The sequence below is a fragment of the Cheilinus undulatus genome, linkage group 1, assembly GCF_018320785.1.
Source record: "Cheilinus undulatus linkage group 1, ASM1832078v1, whole genome shotgun sequence".
Classification (NCBI taxonomy): domain Eukaryota; kingdom Metazoa; phylum Chordata; class Actinopteri; order Labriformes; family Labridae; genus Cheilinus; species Cheilinus undulatus.
Window position 1 is genome coordinate 56,454,902 of NC_054865.1, and position 19,582 is coordinate 56,474,483.

At 39.0% G+C, this 19,582-nt stretch overlaps 1 protein-coding gene across 2 annotated transcripts in view; it reads left to right on the forward strand.

Annotated features, from left to right (window-relative positions):
* kcnq1.1 (potassium voltage-gated channel, KQT-like subfamily, member 1.1) overlaps positions 1 to 16,858 on the forward strand; it is a 133,867-nt gene extending 117,009 nt beyond the window's left edge. For both annotated transcript variants that reach the window (XM_041794230.1, XM_041794224.1), the window contains 5 exons: positions 3,375 to 3,450; positions 11,275 to 11,369; positions 11,476 to 11,522; positions 11,623 to 11,684; positions 14,421 to 16,858. In XM_041794230.1, the coding sequence (XP_041650164.1) occupies positions 3,375 to 3,450; positions 11,275 to 11,369; positions 11,476 to 11,522; positions 11,623 to 11,684; positions 14,421 to 14,681 (541 nt within the window). In that variant the 3' untranslated portion in view covers positions 14,682 to 16,858. The remainder of the gene's footprint in view (positions 1 to 3,374; positions 3,451 to 11,274; positions 11,370 to 11,475; positions 11,523 to 11,622; positions 11,685 to 14,420) is intronic.
* The last annotated feature ends 2,724 nt before the right edge of the window (positions 16,859 to 19,582 follow it).

The window sequence follows — 19,582 nt, forward strand, 5'->3', positions numbered from 1 at the left end:
ACGGACGTGAAACGGAGCTGTCCACGCCCTGCAGATGCTGATTGTCCTTCAGACACGTCAATATTTATTGGATATTATCATGCCGGTTTATCAGAAGCACTTCCTTTGGCTCTACAAAGAAATAATGGCTTCTTTTGTTTTGCTGATGTTATTTGAATCTTCTGACAATAGTTTATAGCAGTTAGAACAGGAGGGAAGTGAGTTTTTTGCGGCACTCCCCTCTCACCCGCGATTTCCACGTAGGACGAGTGCACTGCGCACTGAAGCGCCGCAGGTTTGCTCTGACGGAAAGGCGAGTGACCTCGCCCACTGGAAGCAAGTCTAGAGCGCTGCGCCGCAGCGAGCAGTCCTGATTAGCAGGAAGAGATGAGGGGAGAAGTGCGAGTTCACGCAGGAATAGTATGTCAACAGTGGACTATTTTACCCTTTGGGGTTAATTTATCGTCCTTACTGGTGTAAGTCCATGATAATATTGCTTCCTCCATTGAGTGATTACATTAGGAAGTTAAAAGGTTAATGATTGCTTAAAGGATCTGTGGTTTTATGCAAAATTCTTTGGCTAAATATCCCCAAAAGTTAACTTTTTCTCGTCAATGATGCCGCTGTAGCTCTGTGACCCACTGACCTCTTGGTGACCCTTTGCTGTCACAGCAGGGTGAGACGTAATGTTGATATAGTGATGATTTACGATCGGTAGTCCGTGCATTGTCACCCCCATTTCCATATAGAGCATGCGCGCCGCAGAACACCAGCGAATCGTACTGCGGAGCACTACGCTTCCTCTCTAGTCTATCAGAGCATTTCCATAGCCAGTGCCTCCAGACCAGCAGCGGCGCGTGCCTGGAGCGCCACTCCACTCCACTTCGTTTAAGATACGCTGCAGGTCTATTTTCAGTGCCGGCCGCTGCCAAACCTCATAAATTCACTGTTGTTCAGAAAGCACCAACCATGGAAGTCACAAGCATAGAACATCCAGTTATTTCAAAATAAAACACAATGCACAGACTCCCGATCGTAAATCATTGCCCCGAGGTGGTACTTCAGACTCTTTGTGCTCCGGTCTAAAGACAGTTCATCACCACAGTATGTACACCAGCGTTTCTGCTAGACTTTTTTGTCCCCGGTCAAAATGACCGGCAGCTCTCAAGAATTCCGGCCATTTAGAACAACTACCGGACATTTGCTTTAACATTATTTTGCTCATTAACAGCAGCAAAACACATAAATCTCTCTCATATTTTTTTGTGTAAGTGCTTTAAAGTATCAAAATGAAAGCTTCGTGCTTTTCCTTACAGACGCAGTCAGTTACACAATATACGCCTCGTTAAACTCATAAACAACAGTTAGCTTCACATCAGCACCTTAGCCTGTTAGCACATTGGCCACTATCATAACTTTGCAGCTTACAACAGCCAAATACCATCCTCCACCGACAACAACGAAACATCTAAACATGGCGTAGGCCTCTCTCTCTCTGCTGCTGCATCTGTGTTTATGACACTCAGCTATACAGTTCCCTTTGATTCAGCCTCTTCATTACTTGCAGCGATGACACAAAATCCCTCCATACCGCTGATGATATTAAGCCTTTGGTTAACCAGGAAAATCTCACTTAGATTAAAATTCTGCTTTACAGGAAGGCTCTGGTCAAACTTTCCCTGCATAGTCCCCAGCAGTACTGAGCATGCACAGAAAGATAGACTTGCTTTGAAGTCATCGTGCATACATAATTAGCCATGTGCTTGCCATCTGAGGAGATAAACAACCCCAGCACCGCAGGCCAGTAGATGTAGTAAGATCAGTCTACTTTTAGTTTACCTTAACAAATTCTCGCAACATATCTTATAGTTTACACAAAATATAATCTGCAAGCATTCAGTATTTACTTATCTGGTCATTTGCATGTTTTCTGACGGACATTTTGACCAGTTATATTTTTATCTGCCGGACTTCCACCCTTTTTACCGGCCAATGACCGGCAAATGCCGACTAACAGAAACTATGTACACACAACTTTTGTTTCATCCAGACTTCCATTAGGCAGCTTTATATATTGAAATTTACCGTGAAGCAGACCTGGGTCTGTCTCCTCACTCATCACTGCTGCCTGTGTTTGACCCGCCTTTAACCTTTTCACCCCAGGGACTTAAACATCCACACAGGAGGACTACGGGAGGAAGTTCTGGTCAAACATAGTCATATGATCAAATTGTGTTATTTTTCTTTTAACATGTTAAGATTTCCAGATTAATCAAGAGCTTTAACGCGTTCATATTAACGGGCCAAGTTTTTAGACATGCAAAAATCCAATACTAGAGTGTTTTTTCAGCAACAAACTTCCCAGGCATGACCTCTGAGACTAAAATAAACTTGTCTTAAAGGGTAAATATGTCCCCTTTAAAGGGAAATAAACAGGCTTTCCAGTGGTATAATATTTATTGCAAAGAAGCATTGTTACAACAAAGAAATAATCTTCCAAACACAAATTTACTTTTTGTGCTGAGTTTATGTAAAAGTTGATCAGAGCATTCCTACTATTCAAGCTTTCATCTCTATCTTTCAACATCTGTCATTAGCGTTGAATAAAATCTGCCTATTTTCCCCCGTTCTGTTTCTCTTCTTTATCATCATTACACTAGTGGAAAATGGATTTCTGTAATAGCCTACAGACCAGAGTATTTACATTTAATAATGTTTGCTAATTTGACAGAATGTCACAAAAGCTCATTTGAAAATCTGACCATGTGAGAAAACGTCCATTATGAGAGACCTGCCGACCTTGTTCCTGTGCTGCTTCACCCAAAAGGTTTTACAAAGAGACCTGTACTCTCCCCCACACTGGCTCATTCACTGCTTCTCTATGCTAATGAACCCTGATGAGTAATAGCTTCTTAATAATTCCTGCAACATAATAATGGAGGCTAAACGCACCACAATCACTCTGGGCTTTTTATAAATGGGGGGAAAAAAACAACACTGGCCCCACAAACCATCCACCCTTTTGTTCTCACTGCAGCTCACCTTGATCACATTCAAAGGGAGAGAAGTCAGAAGGGAGCGGCTTTTGATGTCGACAGAAAAGTAATCATGAAACTGTGCTGCGCTGAATATTTCCCCTAAACTCCTTTGAATGTGAAGGCCATGTCAGCCATCTTTCTATGCTTTTTCAGTTTCATTACAGAGAAATAAAACACAGGTGTACAGCAAAAGACTAACCCAGATGTTAAAGTTTTACGGGGCTTTCTTATGCTTCCCTGATACTGATGTTTAATTAAAAGCATTTTCATTACTCTTCAATAAAAATGGTTTCATTGCATATACTCAAGAGATGTTTCTAAAGAACTCAAACACTCTTCCATGAAACTCTTCCACAGGTTGACAGAGTCACACAGAAAAGCCATTCAGGTGATCCAGAGGATGAGATACTTGGTAGCGAAAAGGAAATTTCAGGTAAGTAGGAAACATTTATTTTCAGATGGTGGTAGATTTTTAAAGTGCCATGCTGCAAAATAAAAGTTTAAAATCAATACTGAAGCCTTTTTATGACATATGAAAAGAAAAAAATATCTGTTTGGACTGACAGAATGGACAACTTATTGCTTTAATTGATGAGTGATTGATGGATGATGAGTAAGCGTCCACACTATTGATATTCGTGTCGGCCATTTTGATTATTATTCTTCTTCTTCTGCACCGGCTATCTCCCCCTTCATACTTTGTCGTATCTACACCATTTAAACTTTTTAAAAAATCACTTTCTTTATCATTCGACTGCGATGACTTTTCTCATTTCTAACTTTTATAATTTTTAAAATATTAAACTTGTTTAAAAATGTTAAACAGATGGCAACATTTCACAAATCTGCACTTCAACTCCTCATAACTTTGGCACTCCTTGGGCTATTTTCACTGCTCTACTATCATACTCTTCAGCTTGATATATTTTGGATATTTTGGTTTGCAATTGTCCTTAAACAGCTGCCTTTCCCTCTTATTCAGTTATAATGCCATTAAATACACATTTCTCATATTTTTTGGCCGTTTTACAACTTCTCCCCCATTTTTTCCACTTTTATCCCATCTTTGCCCTTTTTCACCTTTTTGCCCATTTAAGCTACTTTTCATCATTAAGTATCCCTTTTTCCCAAAATTTTTTGCTCATTTTTGCAATGTCTTTCTTCCACTTTTATCCCATTTTTTGCCCTTTTTTTAACCATTTTTTGCCACTTTTGTCCGTTTAAACTACCTTTTGCCATTACATACCACTTGTTTCCTCTTTTTTGCCCATTTTTACCACTCTTGACTGCTTTTTGCCCATTTAAGTCACTTTCCACTCATTTTTTTGTCACTTCTCCCCCATTTCTGCTACTTTCTGACAATTTTCGTCCCTTTTCACCCATTTTTTGCTGCTTTTTTAACAATTTGCAACCTTTGACCTATTTTTGTTGCAACTTCAAGCTGTTTTTGCCACTCTTCACCTCTTAGATTGTGGCTCTTGCAAAGGTATTTATCAACAATTTTCCTTTTTGGTTGAGTAATGCTGCTCTATAGCAAAGTTCCTATAGTAACTATAAGTGTATCCATTTTGCTCAATGCACAGCACAGGTTTGCAAAGCAAATCAACTTTTTTCTGGTTGATGGTTCCACGCTTCCCCTGAAGCTCTGTGGCGCCCCCCAGGGGAGGCCCGCCTCACACTTTGAAAACCACTGGTGTAGATCTTGAGGCAAAATTCTAAATGGCTCTCATTTTGAATTTTTTTCTTTTTTTCCTTTTTTTTTTTTCTTTTACATTTTTCACTAATCAGGTATCGCACTCTTCAGCTTTTAGGCAATTTTCAACCATTTTTATGCTTTTTAGCTATTTTTTTCCATTTAGCTATTTATGCTTTTTATATGCTATTTTCAGATATTTTGCTATTTAGCTTTTTTTTTTTTTTTTTTTTTTTTTTACAGATTTTTAATGCTACTTTCAGCTATTTTATGGTATTTAGCTATTTTATACTATTTTCAGGTATTTTTTTTTTTTTTTTTTTTTTTTTTGCTATTTTCAGCAGTTCATCCACAGTTCAGCTCTCAGCATCCCCACACAATTTCAGCTGAAATTGCACTTTGATCTAGTGTTAATGGATGTCATTGTGTCACCAGATCAGTGGTCATTAATACCTGCTACAGATTTCATTTACACTCATCGATCACTTTATTAGGTACACCTGTTCATTAAGACTAAACAGCACCTATAAAAAGTACTTCAGCATGTTTTACCCTTTAATTGATTTTTATACATAAACAGTTGTCAGTGTTATTTGATGTTAAGGGGAAAGCAGAATTCTACAATGCAATGAAAATAAACATGTAATACAAAATAATATTATATGAAAATAATAATAATATTCACCTCTCCTAGTCAGTCTTTAGTAGAGTCACCGTTGACTGCAGTCACAGCTGTGAGTCTGTGATAGGTCTCAATCAGGCTCAGACATCTGGACTCTGCAATTTGACTCCATTCTTCTTTGATAAACTGCTCAAGCTCTGTCAGGTCGTGCAGGGATCAGAGCCCTTGTCAGGTCCAGCCACAAATTCTCTATTGCATTGAAGTCTGGGCTTTCACCCGGCCACTCCAGATCCTTGAAGATTAAAAAAAAAAAAACTTCCTTAAGTCATAAAAACCTGAAAAAGTAGAGAGTAGAAATAGTCAGGAATGAGGGAAAGAAATTAATTTGTGTTTTCATTTCATATTTTCATTTTGCATTCCAAGATTATGACCAAAACTTAGGATTTTTACTTTATATTTCATATTTTGACCTTTTAAATTCTTAATTTTGACCTTGTCTCTGATATTGTGACCTTTTATGTTCACAATTTTTCATTTTAAATCATATTGTGACCTTTTAAACTCCTAACTTTGACTTTTAATTCTATATTTTCATTTTTTAAACTCCTGATCTAGAATTTTATCTCAAATTTTGACCTTTCAGTCACAATTTTGAATTTTATCTTTTATTTTGACCTTTTTATCTCTTGATTTTGTATTGTATGTTATATCTTTACCTTAAAAACTTATGATTTTTGGTCTGTATCTCATATATTTACCTTGTAAAACCTTATGTTGACTTTTAGGACTTCTAAAGTTAACTTTTTATCTCAGATTTTGAGCCTTTAACTCGTGTATTTATTTATTTATTTATTTATTTATTTAGCATTTATTTGACATGGACACACAGTGACACTGATGCTGTGATATTTAATCATTTTGACCTTTTTTTTTTTTAATTTAAAATCCTTTATCATCACTGTTTAATTTCCCCTATAATTCATTACCTGAGAAAACACAGTTGATAGTTTTTGGTTAAATCTTGACTCTGTTAGGCCCTCGGGTTAAACCTAAATTTAGATTTCGGCCCCTGCTGTGATTGAGTTTGAGACCCTGTACATGGTCAAGATGATCTGCTGAAGTCAAAAATGAGCAGAAATTTTCCAACTCCTTCTAGGGCAGGGGTCATCAAGTACATTTGCACAAGGGCCAGATTTAGTCTCAACAGAAACTCTGGGGGCCGGACTTTCAAATACACAAAAATTAAATGAACATTTTGGTCTGATTGAAATATTATTGCAGTAGTATTTGTATTTTCCTTTAAACTACAGGACATTTTTATTCATTACCAGTGAGATCTATCTCTATTATCTAGAATGCAGCAGGCCACAAGGAGAAAAGCCTGACAACAGGATTGGCCGGACCCCTGAAAATCCAAGAGAATGGGCCCTCCCTAATTGTCATTTAGCACCAATATTAACCCTTTTGACACTTTTAACCCCTTTTTGATACTTTTTGCCTCTTGAACCCAATATTTGCATGATTTTAACCCCTTTTAAACCACTTTTCCTGCATGTTTTAGCCCCTTTGTGCCACTCTTTCATCCATTTTTGCCACTTTTCTTTAATTTTTGCAACTTTAAAACCATTTTTCCCACTTTAAATCCACTATTGATACTTTTTGCCCCTTTTTGCCTCATTAGCCCAATTTTTGCATAATTTTAACCCCCTTTAAACCGCTTTTCCTGCATGTTTTATCCCCTTTATGCCACTCTATTGTCAATTTTTGCCACTTTTCTTCTATTTTTGCCACTTTTTAACTCCTTTTCTTAACTTTCTTGCACCATTGTTTGTCATTTGTAACCAATTTTTGATACCTTTTGCCCCTTTTTTCCTCCTTTATCATTTTTTGACACATTTTAACCTCTTTTCACAACTTTTTTCTGCCAATTTTTGCAACACTTCTGCCAACCTTAACCCTTTTTTTAAATATCAACTAATTTGACAGTAAATTTCTGTAAAACAGATCAAATGGTTAGTCAATCTAAAACTATTTCAACATTAATTGTTTGTGGGATGGATAAACAGCTGCAGACATTTAAAGCAAAAGGATACTCTTAAAATCTTCTTTTCCTCCTTTTCTGGATTTAATGATTTTTTGGGGGCCGGACAGGAAGCTTTGGGGGGCCTGATGTGGCCCCTGGGCTGCCAGTTGATGATCGGTGTTCTAGGGGATACTGGGGTGTTCCCAGGCCTAAAGGGATGTACATATACTCCTTCCAGCAAATTCTGGGTCTACCCTGAGGGCTCTTCCTAGCTTGATGTTTTACTTATCAACATCAGCAAGTGATGATGAACACTTTACATGGTGAGGTCTAATTAAAAGCCATCTCAGGTTTCCTTACCTCACCTGCACAAATGTACTTTCCTTGTGAAGCTGTAAAAACAATTGTAACTGTAATTCTTTTATTGTTCAAACATAAATAAATCAGTGACATAAATTATGTGTCTGAAGGACCTCCAAAGGGATGAATTTGGAGGGGATCCTTATCAGATGCCCAAGGAGCCTCTGTAAGCTTCCTCCAGACTTCTGAACTCTTCACCCTGGTTCTCATGGTGAACCCGGCTAGACAACTCATTTCAGCTGCTTGTACCACTTTTAAAATGGAACTGCTGCTTGGCCAGGACAGTCCTGAAAAAAAGATATTTAATCCCAAAGAGTTTTTCATGTTAATTAAATGTTACATAAAGATAAAATATACCTTCAGGTGAAGACAAGCTTGGCTGATGATGATAGCTGCAGCAGTGGTGTCAGTAAGCGTTTCACTAACCCTTTTTGGATTGTAATCTTGCGACAGGGGTGAAACAAAGTTCCTCCAATATTACACCATTGCACATTACATATGCAATGGTGTAATATTTTTGTCTCAGTGTGTTGTTGATGTTTTTATGGTGTATTTTGGGCTTTGATGCCGTTATTTGGACAGTGGTACAGAGAAACAACAGAGAAAATGAGGGGAGAAAGGAGCAACGAGACAGACTTGAACCCCAACCCACTTGGAGGGCTATAACTCTTCTGAGAGCGACCTGACCGCTAGGCCTTTGGCTCCTCCCGTTGTGTGGTTTCACATTGCATCATGCAGGTGCAGAATGGCATGTAAACACACAGTGGGGGCTTCACATAGACATGCCGATTCATCTTCCCTGCTCTTATAATATATATCACCATCGTCTCTGCTCTGTTACTTCCTCCAATGGCAGCATCCCTATAACAGAGGCATAGCTATTACCCTGCCTTCATCTTACAATAAATAAGGGTCTGATGACATGGCTCTGCTCTCTTACTGACCTTCTGTTTTGTTTTTGCTCATTTTAAAGTATTAGACTCTGTCCTGATCTATCCCTTGCCCCTACCAATTAGCATGGCCCCTATGTTTAACATGTTATCTACAGGTAAGGTGTCCTGATTCTTGTTGGAATGGAGGGGTGGAGTGAAGTGCCAGGGCTACAAGGCCCTTGAAATAAAGATTTTTTTCAAAGGCACTCTTCTACGTTATCTATGTAGCTAAGTCAGCTTAAGCTATGTTTGCTAGAGCTCACGTTGCTAAAGCTAACTTAGCTATAGATAAATAAGCTACAAAGCTAATAGAGCTACATAGCAAATTTGCCGATTCTTGAAGCAGACATCCACTGACCACTGTAGCAGGGCCCATGCTCACAGGTGCTGCCAATCAGGCACCTGACTGGCAGCACCTGTGGGTACCAGAAGCTCAAAACAAGAGTCAATAGCAACAGCAAAATCAGCTGTTTAGCATTGGCAGAGAAGATCTGGCACATTTTTCATGGGCGCAACCCACATACTCAGCTCTGCTGCTCATCCCACAAATGCATGATCCTTACAAATGTGGCATCATTTAAAAGGGTAATAAACAGGCTTTCCAACGGTATAAGATTTATTACCAAGAAGGATTGTTACAACAAAGAAATAATGTACCAAACACAAAGCGCCTTACTATTTGTTTTAAGTTTAGATATTTATGCAGTTACATAAGCTAAGTAGATAAGGGAAGCCAAGTAGACAAGGCAGCTGTATAGCTAAAGCTATGTTTACAGCACAGCTACTTGGGCTACATATCAACATTGTCTATGTAGCTAAGTCAACTTAAGCTATGTTTGCTAAAGCTCACGCTGCTAAAGCTAACTTAGCTAGATAAAGAAGCTGCAAAGCTAATAGAGCTACATAGCAAAAGCTAAGCCCACAAAACCGCTACATACACAGCAAAGTTGCCAGTGTTAGATTAACTCTGAGAAAATCTAAAACTAGAAAAGTTCCAACACTGTATGGTGTTAAAAATTTACACTGGTGAACACCGAGTAGTGTTGATGGTACTCTACACTGGTGTCAGTGTTAAACAGTGAACCAGACTACACTTGGCTCTGGTGTGTTAACACTGATGAGTGTATTGCAGTTAACTCCAGTGAGTGTAGAATATTGTGGATAACTACTGCCCCTCTCCCACAAACCTTTTAACAACAAGAAACAATGCCACCTCACATTGAACAACTGTAGCAGTGGGAGGTATTTCATGGCAACTAGAACATGCTGTGAGTTGACATGCTGCACTATCTCCATTGTAAGAAGACAGCTATACCACAGTCAAGGAGTGACCAACTTAGTTGGCATCTGGTGCAAAAGTGTTTAAAACCAAAAACTTAACAAGATAATTCTTAACAAGATAAATCCCCGATTTGAAATTGCAGTAGGCAGGGCTTTGATCAGTTGACTCTGCTGAGTTGGACTAACAGTGGTGGATCAACACTGTCAAATAACTCCAACACTGAAGGCCATTCACTCTGAATGGGGTTAAAATTACACTCTGAGTGTTAAAATCAACACTGAAATGTCTAACACTGAGAATTCAACATTCCAGTTTTTGCTGTGTAGACATGTTATCTATGCAGTTACATTATCTCTAGCTACGTTTGCTTAAGCTCACTCACTAAAGCTATCTTTGCTGTAGATCAAGGAGCTACATAGCAAATGGAGCTACATAGCTAAGCTAAGCCCACAAGGCCGCTACATAGTATGTTATCTATGCAGTTACATTATCTCTGGCTGAGTTTGCTTAAGATCACTTCACTAAAGCTGACTTAGCTACATTGGTTTATGTAGTAATGGCATCAGAGTTCGTGTGAGCTTTGACACCTCTCTAAATGAACCAGCCTATCCATGAAAAACAGACCAGAGCTCATTTAAAGTGGACCAAACAGCTCCAGTGTGCCCTCAGTCATCTTCTTGTTGTAAGAGCAAAAACCTTAAATCAGTCATTATTTGTCGCCATGGCGTGGGCAAAGGAGCAAGTTTAAAAGAAATGGGGCTGAACCGAAGACAGCTTTTCATGCCTGCTCGGATAGATTTATCAAAATCAATACTTTATAGGTCCGGGCCGGCTCTAGCCCACCTTCACAGCCCTAGGGGACTGCCTATACCTCCATATGCCCAGAACTAACCCTGTTATTGTCGGTCGTAGTCCCTGTAAACTAAATAACATGATATAATTAAATACTGTGGTGTTAAAGCAGAGTTTGCAACTAAGAAAAGCAGCATTATGATAGCAAAACCAAAGAGGTAGTACTGACTACTGAGGTTTCATTTACTGCCATATTGCTGGTGGTTGTCTTAAACCTTTTTATAATCTTTGTTCCATTTCAGCTCCTCTGCTGACATGAAATTTTTATCACATTAAATAAATGAAAGGGAGCGTTTACACAGAATGAGTATTTGGTGTCAGCGTAGACGGAGCTCAGCGGCAGAGATAATTAGAAGCAATGAAACTAAAAGCACTACCTTCCCCTGAGAAATGTAAAAACTGTTTTTCCAAGCAAAGCTGGAGTATGTAAAACAAATAAGTAAAGTTTTTATGTCTTAAAAGCAGTATGTGTGGTTTCTCTTTCTCCATTCAGCAAGCTCGTAAGCCATATGATGTGCGGGATGTGATTGAGCAATACTCACAGGGTCACCTCAACCTCATGGTGCGAATCAAGGAGCTGCAGAGGAGGTAAACGGAATAACAACAAAGAGCTTTTCAGATAAAGGAAATACGCCGACAGGCTGCAGCTAAGTGTATATTTTTCTCACTCCAGCCTCCCTTTTGTTTCCCACAGACTCGACCAGTCTTTAGGGAAGATAACTTTGTTCCAGACGAGTTCAGGTAATCAATCACTCCACTGCGCTCTACAGTATCTATGTATTAAACTGCAGTCTTAATCCTCCTCTCTTCTTATATGCTGTACTACCGTCTCCTCCTGAAGAGCGAGCCAGAGACAGAGGCAACAACTCCATAGGATCCCGACTGAACAGGATAGAGGACAAGGTGGGATTTAGTGCAACTGCAAAATCAGTACCCATGATACTTTTTTTTTAACAAATGTGCATTAGACCCGGGGTTCTCAACCTTTTCAGCCCGCAACCCCCAAAATAAAGGTGCTATAGTGACCAGGGACCTCCACTGTACCTGTAGGTGGTTGAACACAGCCGTGAACATCCTAGAAAAGTCATGTGGAGACAAGGCCGTCCATTTAGGGGGGAAAATGGGAGAGCTTTCTGGGGCCCAGCCAAACTAAGTAGTACAAATAAGTTAAAAGGTGGCAAAAATGGGTGAGAAGCAGCAAAAAAGGGGCAAAAATGGGAAGGAAAGGTAGCAAAAATGGGCAGAAAGAGGCAAAAATGTGTGGGGAGTGACAAAAAATGAGTTACAGGGGGCAAAAATGGTCAAAAGCAGCAAAAACATAGCAAAAACTCAGTGAAAAATGACTAAAACAGGCAAAAAGCAACATAAAGGGGGTAAAGATGGGCAATAAGCTGTAAAAAAAGGTGGCAAAAATGGGAAAAAGGAGCAAAAACGTAGAGAAAACCTAATGAAAAGTGACTGTAGCGGGCAAAAAGCAGCATAACGGTGGTAAAGATTGGCAAAAAGCTTTAAAAAAGGTGGCAAAAATAGGAAAAAAGTGACATTTAATGGCAAAAGGCAGCTTATATTGGCAAAAAGAGGCAGAAATTAGTAAGAAAAGGGGGAAAAACAGCAAATGGCAAAAAGCAGGACAAAAGTGGCAGAAATAGGCAAAAAGTGGCAAAAATTGAATAAAAGCAGCAAAAATGACCAAAAATAGATTTAAAAAAAAAAGGGTAAAATAGGGAGAAAAAGTAGGAAAGACAGGCAAAAATTGGTGAAAAATGACAAAAACAATGAGTTACAGGGGGCAAAAATGGTCAAAAGCAGCAAAAACATGGCGAAAACTCAGTGAAAGATGATTGAAACGGGCAAAGGTGGTAAAGATGAGCAAAAAGCTGTAGAAAGGTGGCAAAAATGGGAAAAAGCAGCAAAAAAATAGAAAAAGCCTAGTGAAAAATGACTAAAACAGGCAAAAAGCAGCATAAAGGTGGTAAAGATGGGGCAAAAGCTGTTAAAAAAAAAAAAAAAAGGTGGCAAAAGTGGGGAAAAAAATCATTTAATGGCAAAGGAGAAAGAAAAGGGCGAAAAATTGCAAATAGCAAAAAGCAGGACAAAAGTGGCAAAAATAGGTAAGAAGCTGGAAAAATGGGCTAAAAGAAGCAAAAATGGGTGAAGAGGGGCAAAAATGGGTAGGAAAAGTATGAAATGCAGGCAGAAACAGGCAAGAATGGGTGAGAAGTGACAAAAACAAAGAGTTACAGGGGGCAAAAATGGTCAAAAGTGGCAAAATGTAGCAAAAAAATTAGTTAAATATGACTGAAACAGGCACAAAAAAGCAACATAAAGGTGGCAAACATGAGCAAAACTTGGAAAAAAGTGGCATTTTTTGGCAAAACACATCTTATATGGGCGAAAAGTGGCAGAAAATGGCAAAAGAAGTAGAAAAATAACAAAAAGCAGGGCAAAAGTGGCGATGACAGGCAAAAAGTGGCAAAAAGAAGTGGCAAAAATGGGCTAAAAACAGCAAAAATGTACCAATAATGGCTGAAAAGGGGCAAAAGTGGGGAGAAAAAGTAGGAAAAACAGGCAGAAACAGGCAAAATGGGATCGAAGTGACAAAAGCGATGAGTTACAGAAGGCAAAAATTAGTAAAAAGCTCTTAAAAGGTGGAAAAACTTGCAAACAGTGGTATTTATTGACCACTTTTCACCCATATTGGTTTATATGGGTGAAAAAAGGCAGAAACAGGCAAAAGAAGTAGAAAAAATAGCAAGTAGCAAAAAGCAGGACAAAAGTGGCAAAAATGGGCTAAAAGAAACGGCAAAATGGGCTAAAAGCAGCAAAAATTGATTCAGAGTGGCCAAATAAAGCCCACAATACGAGAGTGGGAAATAAACTTTTTAATGTGGATCAAATAAGTGAAGTGTTTGTTTTAAAATGGATCATTTCTGAGGTCAAAGTTTTCTTTTTTAAGGTTTTCTGGTATATTCTGGTATATATATAATATTTCAGATTAAGACATAAAAACACCACAAATCATCACAAAAGAGCCACATGTTGAGTATCACTGCTCTAAAGGTTTTACAGAACTGGATTTACTGACTTGAATATAATATTCAGCTTTTTGACAAATGTTGAACCGCTTGTACCTGTTCTTTGAAGTAAAAAAACTTTTGTTTTCTCTTCTGTGATGAGTCACAATGAAGAAAAACAAAAAATCTTGAAATGCATCCTCCATCAGTTCCCTTCTTACACACACCTAACATCTCTGCCGTGCATGCAGCAGACAGAAATCTTTTATTTTCTTCGATGACTGTCACTTAGCTTGGTGTGTGAGTAAAAGGCGAGATGTTGAAGATGTGGCCTTGCATTGCAGTGTTCACTTTTAAAGCCTTTAATTCAAAAATGCTTTTCAGTCACAGTTCAGGGTTCACATAAACAAATGAGGCTACTATCACTAGCATAATGCTGTTTGAAAATCATGTTAATTAAATTACATAAAGGACATAATTGTTGTGTTCCACTCTTTTTAACCTCATAAAATGACATGCAGAAGCACTTAATCCAATCTGAATGAGTGAAAAGCATCATAAGTGGTGAATCTAATTAAGAGCCAGTTTGTTTCTGTTGATGGTTGTTTGATTCGACGGTTTTTAGATCACACACTTGGACCAGAGCTTAAACCGCATGGCAGAGTCGCTCTCCCTACTCCTGGACCAAAGAGACATCCGCGAGGGTGAAGGCGGAGGCAGGCCGAGGCCCAGGCTCGGGCAGACCTCAAATGTCCTCCACAGCCAGGACAGCCTGCCAAGCTACGACCAGCTGTCTTCATCGCCTTCATCCTCCTACAACGCCGGCGCAGCAGCCGGCCCTCAGCCTCACTTCAGCCTCACAGCCAGTCAGGATAAAGACTGCTGAAATCAAACACCTACCTACCTATCTGTCACACATAGCCTTTAATGACAAAGAAATGTGCCAAGTCTGTGAAAACATTTTTATAACAGTTAACTAACTTGTAGATGGAGCTAAAACAAACGCATTTACTCACTATTTCTGCAACAATATACTTTGTCTAAGTAATATCTGAGCCTTCAGTTGTATGCACATCAAACAAAAGCTGGGTGGTGATGGAGAAATGCAGTTGCAATCAGAATTATTCAACCCTATCGTAAATCAAGTTTATTCTGAAAAAGTACCGACTTTCTGCTTTTTGCAATGAACAAATCAGACAGAAATCACTGAAATAGCTCAACACAATGCATCTTATAATGGCTTCTCCAGTCTCAAAATGATTCAACCCCTTCATGGCAGCCTCTTTAGTCCTTAGTAGAGCACCCTTTGGCTTCTATGGCCTGCTGCAAACCAGATGCATATCCAGACACCAGCTTTAACCAAGTCTTGGTGGAATCTGAGGTATGCTTTGGGTCACTGTCCTGTTGGATTTCCTGATACTTCAATGAATCTATCTGTCCTTCCACACGCTGCAGGTTTCCAGTGCCAGAGGATGCAAAGCAGCTCCAGAGCATCACAAAGCCACTCCCATGCTTTACTGTGGTACAGTGTTCTTTTCAGCGTCTGATTCATTCTCCTACCTCCAGACACACCCCTGATCCATCGCGCCAAAAAGTTCCAGTTTGTTTCATCGCTCCACAGAACAACGTCCCTAAACCTATGTGGCTTATTTCTATGATTTCGAGCCAACTTTTCTTGGTCTTTTGGGTCAGTAGTGGTGTATGTCTTGGAGCTCTCGCATGCAAACGTCTATGTTCAGGACTGTACTCACTGAAACCTCAGTCTCTGTTGCCACCAAGTTTTAATGGAGGTCTCTTGCAATTCTTGAGGATTTTTCACAACCTGCGTTTCCATTGAAGGTAGTTTTGGGCATGAGTTCTCATATAAAAATCCCATCTCGCGTGAATCCGCTGCAAGGAAGCTGGATGCTCAAAACCTGTAGCATGTTGGTATGATTACATCTACAGAGGTTGCTTTGATAATTTTGAACAAAAGACGAAGGCAATAGATGATAGTTCAGAGGCAAAGTCTGTATGTATGGCAAACGCAGCGTATAAGGGTATAAGTGTGATGTTAAGAAAGTCTCGTCTCCTCTTCTGTCTACACGTACCGCGCCATGTTTTCCCGGGGTGAACCGGTCATGTGACACTGTATGTTATGCCCTGTGACTTGTACATGCAGAAAAAGTGTTTGCGGTATATTTCTATATCCAAACGTCTGAAAAACCTCCTCATGAGAGCGTAAAAACTTTTAGCCATATTTGAGAGGTTTTAAGAAATTCAGGTGTTTCCATGACCTTTTTTATGCTATTTCGATTTTGCATATTTCTAAGGGTAATGGAAATGCAGCTGTTGATAGCTTCCTTTTTCTGCCCTGTCCAGGTGGTGGAACCACTGTTCCTGTCTCTGGGAACATTTTGTGCCTTTGCTATCTTTCTGTATCCTGTACAAGGGCAGTGATATCCTCTCTCTTTACTCTTAACCATTCTTTTGACGTTGCCATATTTCTAACATGCAGACAAACGTGACGCTCAACAAACCCCTCGTTGTTCAGGTAGTTCATGTTCCAGCTCACGCAAACTCGATGACACTAGTGAAGCCCTGGATTAGTTCATCAGGTGTTCTTGAACCAACACTGGTTTTACATGTTTGAGGTGCTGTGAGGGATTCTGTTCAGGGGTTGAATTATTCTTATTGCAACTGTATCTCATTATAGGGGGTAATTTCTGCAAAAGATGTGCAGCGCTGGTATTAAAGATCCTGAAAAGTGAAATCCAAAGTTTTTGTCTTAACACACTAGATCTGCTGGAATATGGTAGCCTTAAACATGTTCATAGTGAGGTAAATTCACCAAATCTATCAGCCACAGTGGTCTATGGATCATTTAAAACATCTTCTTCTTAGGTCAACAAAGGGTCAAGAGACATGCTAATGGCGTGAGCGCGTTCCTCAATTCAGACTGTAACATTTTTTAAATCTGAGAGGATTGTATTTCTCCTGAGTGGGCATGGCTTCAGCTCATTCAGCAGACACATCACACCATCCTGGAGCAGATTTTACTGCCTCATTTTTCATCATTTTGAAGCTGAATTTTATAAACTTAAAGATGTTTAATCTGACTGAAACTTGACCTGGGGGTTCATGACACAGTGAGCTGTCATACAACCAACCTAAATACAGATTTATTTTCACTTTACAGGGTCTTTAAAATGCATTGCATTAGCATTAGTTTTATAAACTTGCAGGATTTTTATCGGCCCTTTTAAATGTATCATGAAACCCATTCAGTTACACCAATGAAGCAGCCAAAGCCATGGGATTATTTACTGGGACTAACTGTTAAGAATTAATTCAAAGTCACAATAATAGTGATACAGGATCAGTGGCATAGCCGCCCTTTCTTGGTTGTGGCAGTGACTCTTGCAGGTGTGCAGGAATGAATACCATTAACCCTTTATTACATGTATAGTCACCAATTCTAACACAAAAGTATGCTACAGATGTTTTATTCATTTGAATATATATATATACTGTATTTTTAATGTAACACATCAGAGGGACAACATGTACTGCAAGTCCTTTTAATCTAACTCTACACCGCTTTCCATGTTATTATGCAAATGACATTTTTCTCTTATTTTCCGAAATATTAATGCAAATGACAGAGTATTTTTCATGTCATCAGCCGTTAGAGCATAATTCGAATGTTTTTGAACAAACTTCATAATGATAACCGTTTTTTTTTTTTTATAAAACCTCAAAATGCACTGTTCCACATTATTAAGCACGACAGAGTTTTAAAACATTTATAGGTTGTAAAGAAGTGAAAATGGCCATTTGTTGAATCTGCAGCATTAGGAGGTCATATTTACTGAAATCAAAGCTATTTCAATCAAAAACATCTGAACAGGCCAAGTTTCATGTTAACATAGAAGCCTTCTTTGATATCACCTTCACTATTCTTGCATCCATTGAACTTTTGAGTTTTTGGAGAGTTTCTGCTTGAATTTCTTTGCAGGATGTCAGAATATCCTCCCAGAGCTGCAGTTTTGATGTGAACTGCCTCCCACCCTCACAGATCTTTAGCTTGAGGATGCTCCAAAGGTTCTCACTAGGGTTAAAGGTCAGGGGAGGATGGGGGCCACACCATGAGTTTCTCTCCTTTTATGCCCATAGCAGCCAATGACACAGAGGGATTCTTTACAGCATGAGATGGTGCATTGTCATGCTTGAAGATCATTTTGCTACAGAAGGCACGGTTCTTCTTTTTGTACCATGGAAGAAAGTAGTCAGTCAGAAACTCTATATACTTTGCCGAGGTCATTCTCACACCTTCAGGGACCCTAAAGGGGTCTACCAGCTCTCTCCTCATGAATCCGGCCCAGAACATGACTCCGCCCCCTACTTGCTGAAGTCACAGCCTTGTTGGGACATGGTGGCCATCCACCAACCATCCACTACTCCTCCATCTGGACCATCCAGGGTTGCACGGCACTCATCAGTCAACAAGACTATTTGAAAATGAGTCTTCATGTATTTCTGGGCCCACTGCAACCGTTTCTGCTTGTGAGCACTGGTTAAGGGTGGCTGAATAGTAGGTTTATGCACGACTGCAAGCCTCTGGAGGATCCTACACCTTGAGGTTGGTGGGACTGCAGAGGCACCAGCAGCTTCAAATACCTGTTTGCTGCTTTGTAATGACATTTTAGCATCTGCTCTCTTCATCTGATGAATTTGTCTGACAGAAACCTTCCTCATTATGCCTTTACCTGCACAAACCCATCTGTGCTCTGAATCAGACACTAATTTCTTCTATGTTAACATGGAACTTGGTCTGTTAAGATGTTTTTGATTGAAATAGCTTTGATTTCAGTAAATATGACCTCCTAATGCTGCAAATTCAACAAATGACCATTTTCACTTCTTTACAACCTATAAAATCTTTTATAACTCTGTTTTGCATAATAATTGGGAACAGTGCATTTTGAGGTATTTATTTAAAAAAAAATAACAGTTATCATTATGAAGTTTGTTCAAAAACATTCGAATTATGCTCTAATGGCTGATGACGTGAAAAATACTCTGTCATTTGCATTAATATTTTGGAAAATATGAGAAAAATGTCATTTGCAAAATAAATAAAATAATGTGGAAAGCGGTGTAAAGACTTAACCAAAGTCTGCTGAAAAGGGACAATAAAGCTAAGTATACATGCCAGATGGACTGGTTTATATATTGCATGGAATTTATTTCACATTTATCTAGAAAAACTCATAGAATGCATTTGGGAAGTGCAGGATTTATTTTTAAAGATTCTAGAAGGTGATTGGTTGAATGTCCTGTCAGTCAATCTTTCCTGTTTAATTACCCTTCAAAGTAAAAGTCTTGCCTCTGACACCGAGCCAATCATAATTTAGAATTTTTGGGGTTGAGACCCTGGCGCAAAAGGTAGCTGAAATAGGTAAAAACTGGTGTAAAAGTGCAAAAGTTAGATAAAAGTGGCAAAAAGAACTGGCTTGAATGGGCAGAAACTAAGAAAGAGTGGTATTTATTGGCAAAAGTTAAACTAAGTAGGTGAAAATGGGGAGAAAACTGTGAAACAAGGCAAAAATAGGATAAAAGTGGTCAAAAATAGGTAAAATTTTTAAAAAAGGGCAAAAATTGGATATAAGTGGCACAAATGAGCAACAAAGTAATAAAAATGTGGTATTTAATGTAAAAGGTAGCTTTCATGGGTGAAAAGTGCCAAAAATTGGATAAAAGTGGCAAAAATGGGCCAAAAAATAGAGAAAAAGTAGTTTGTAATGG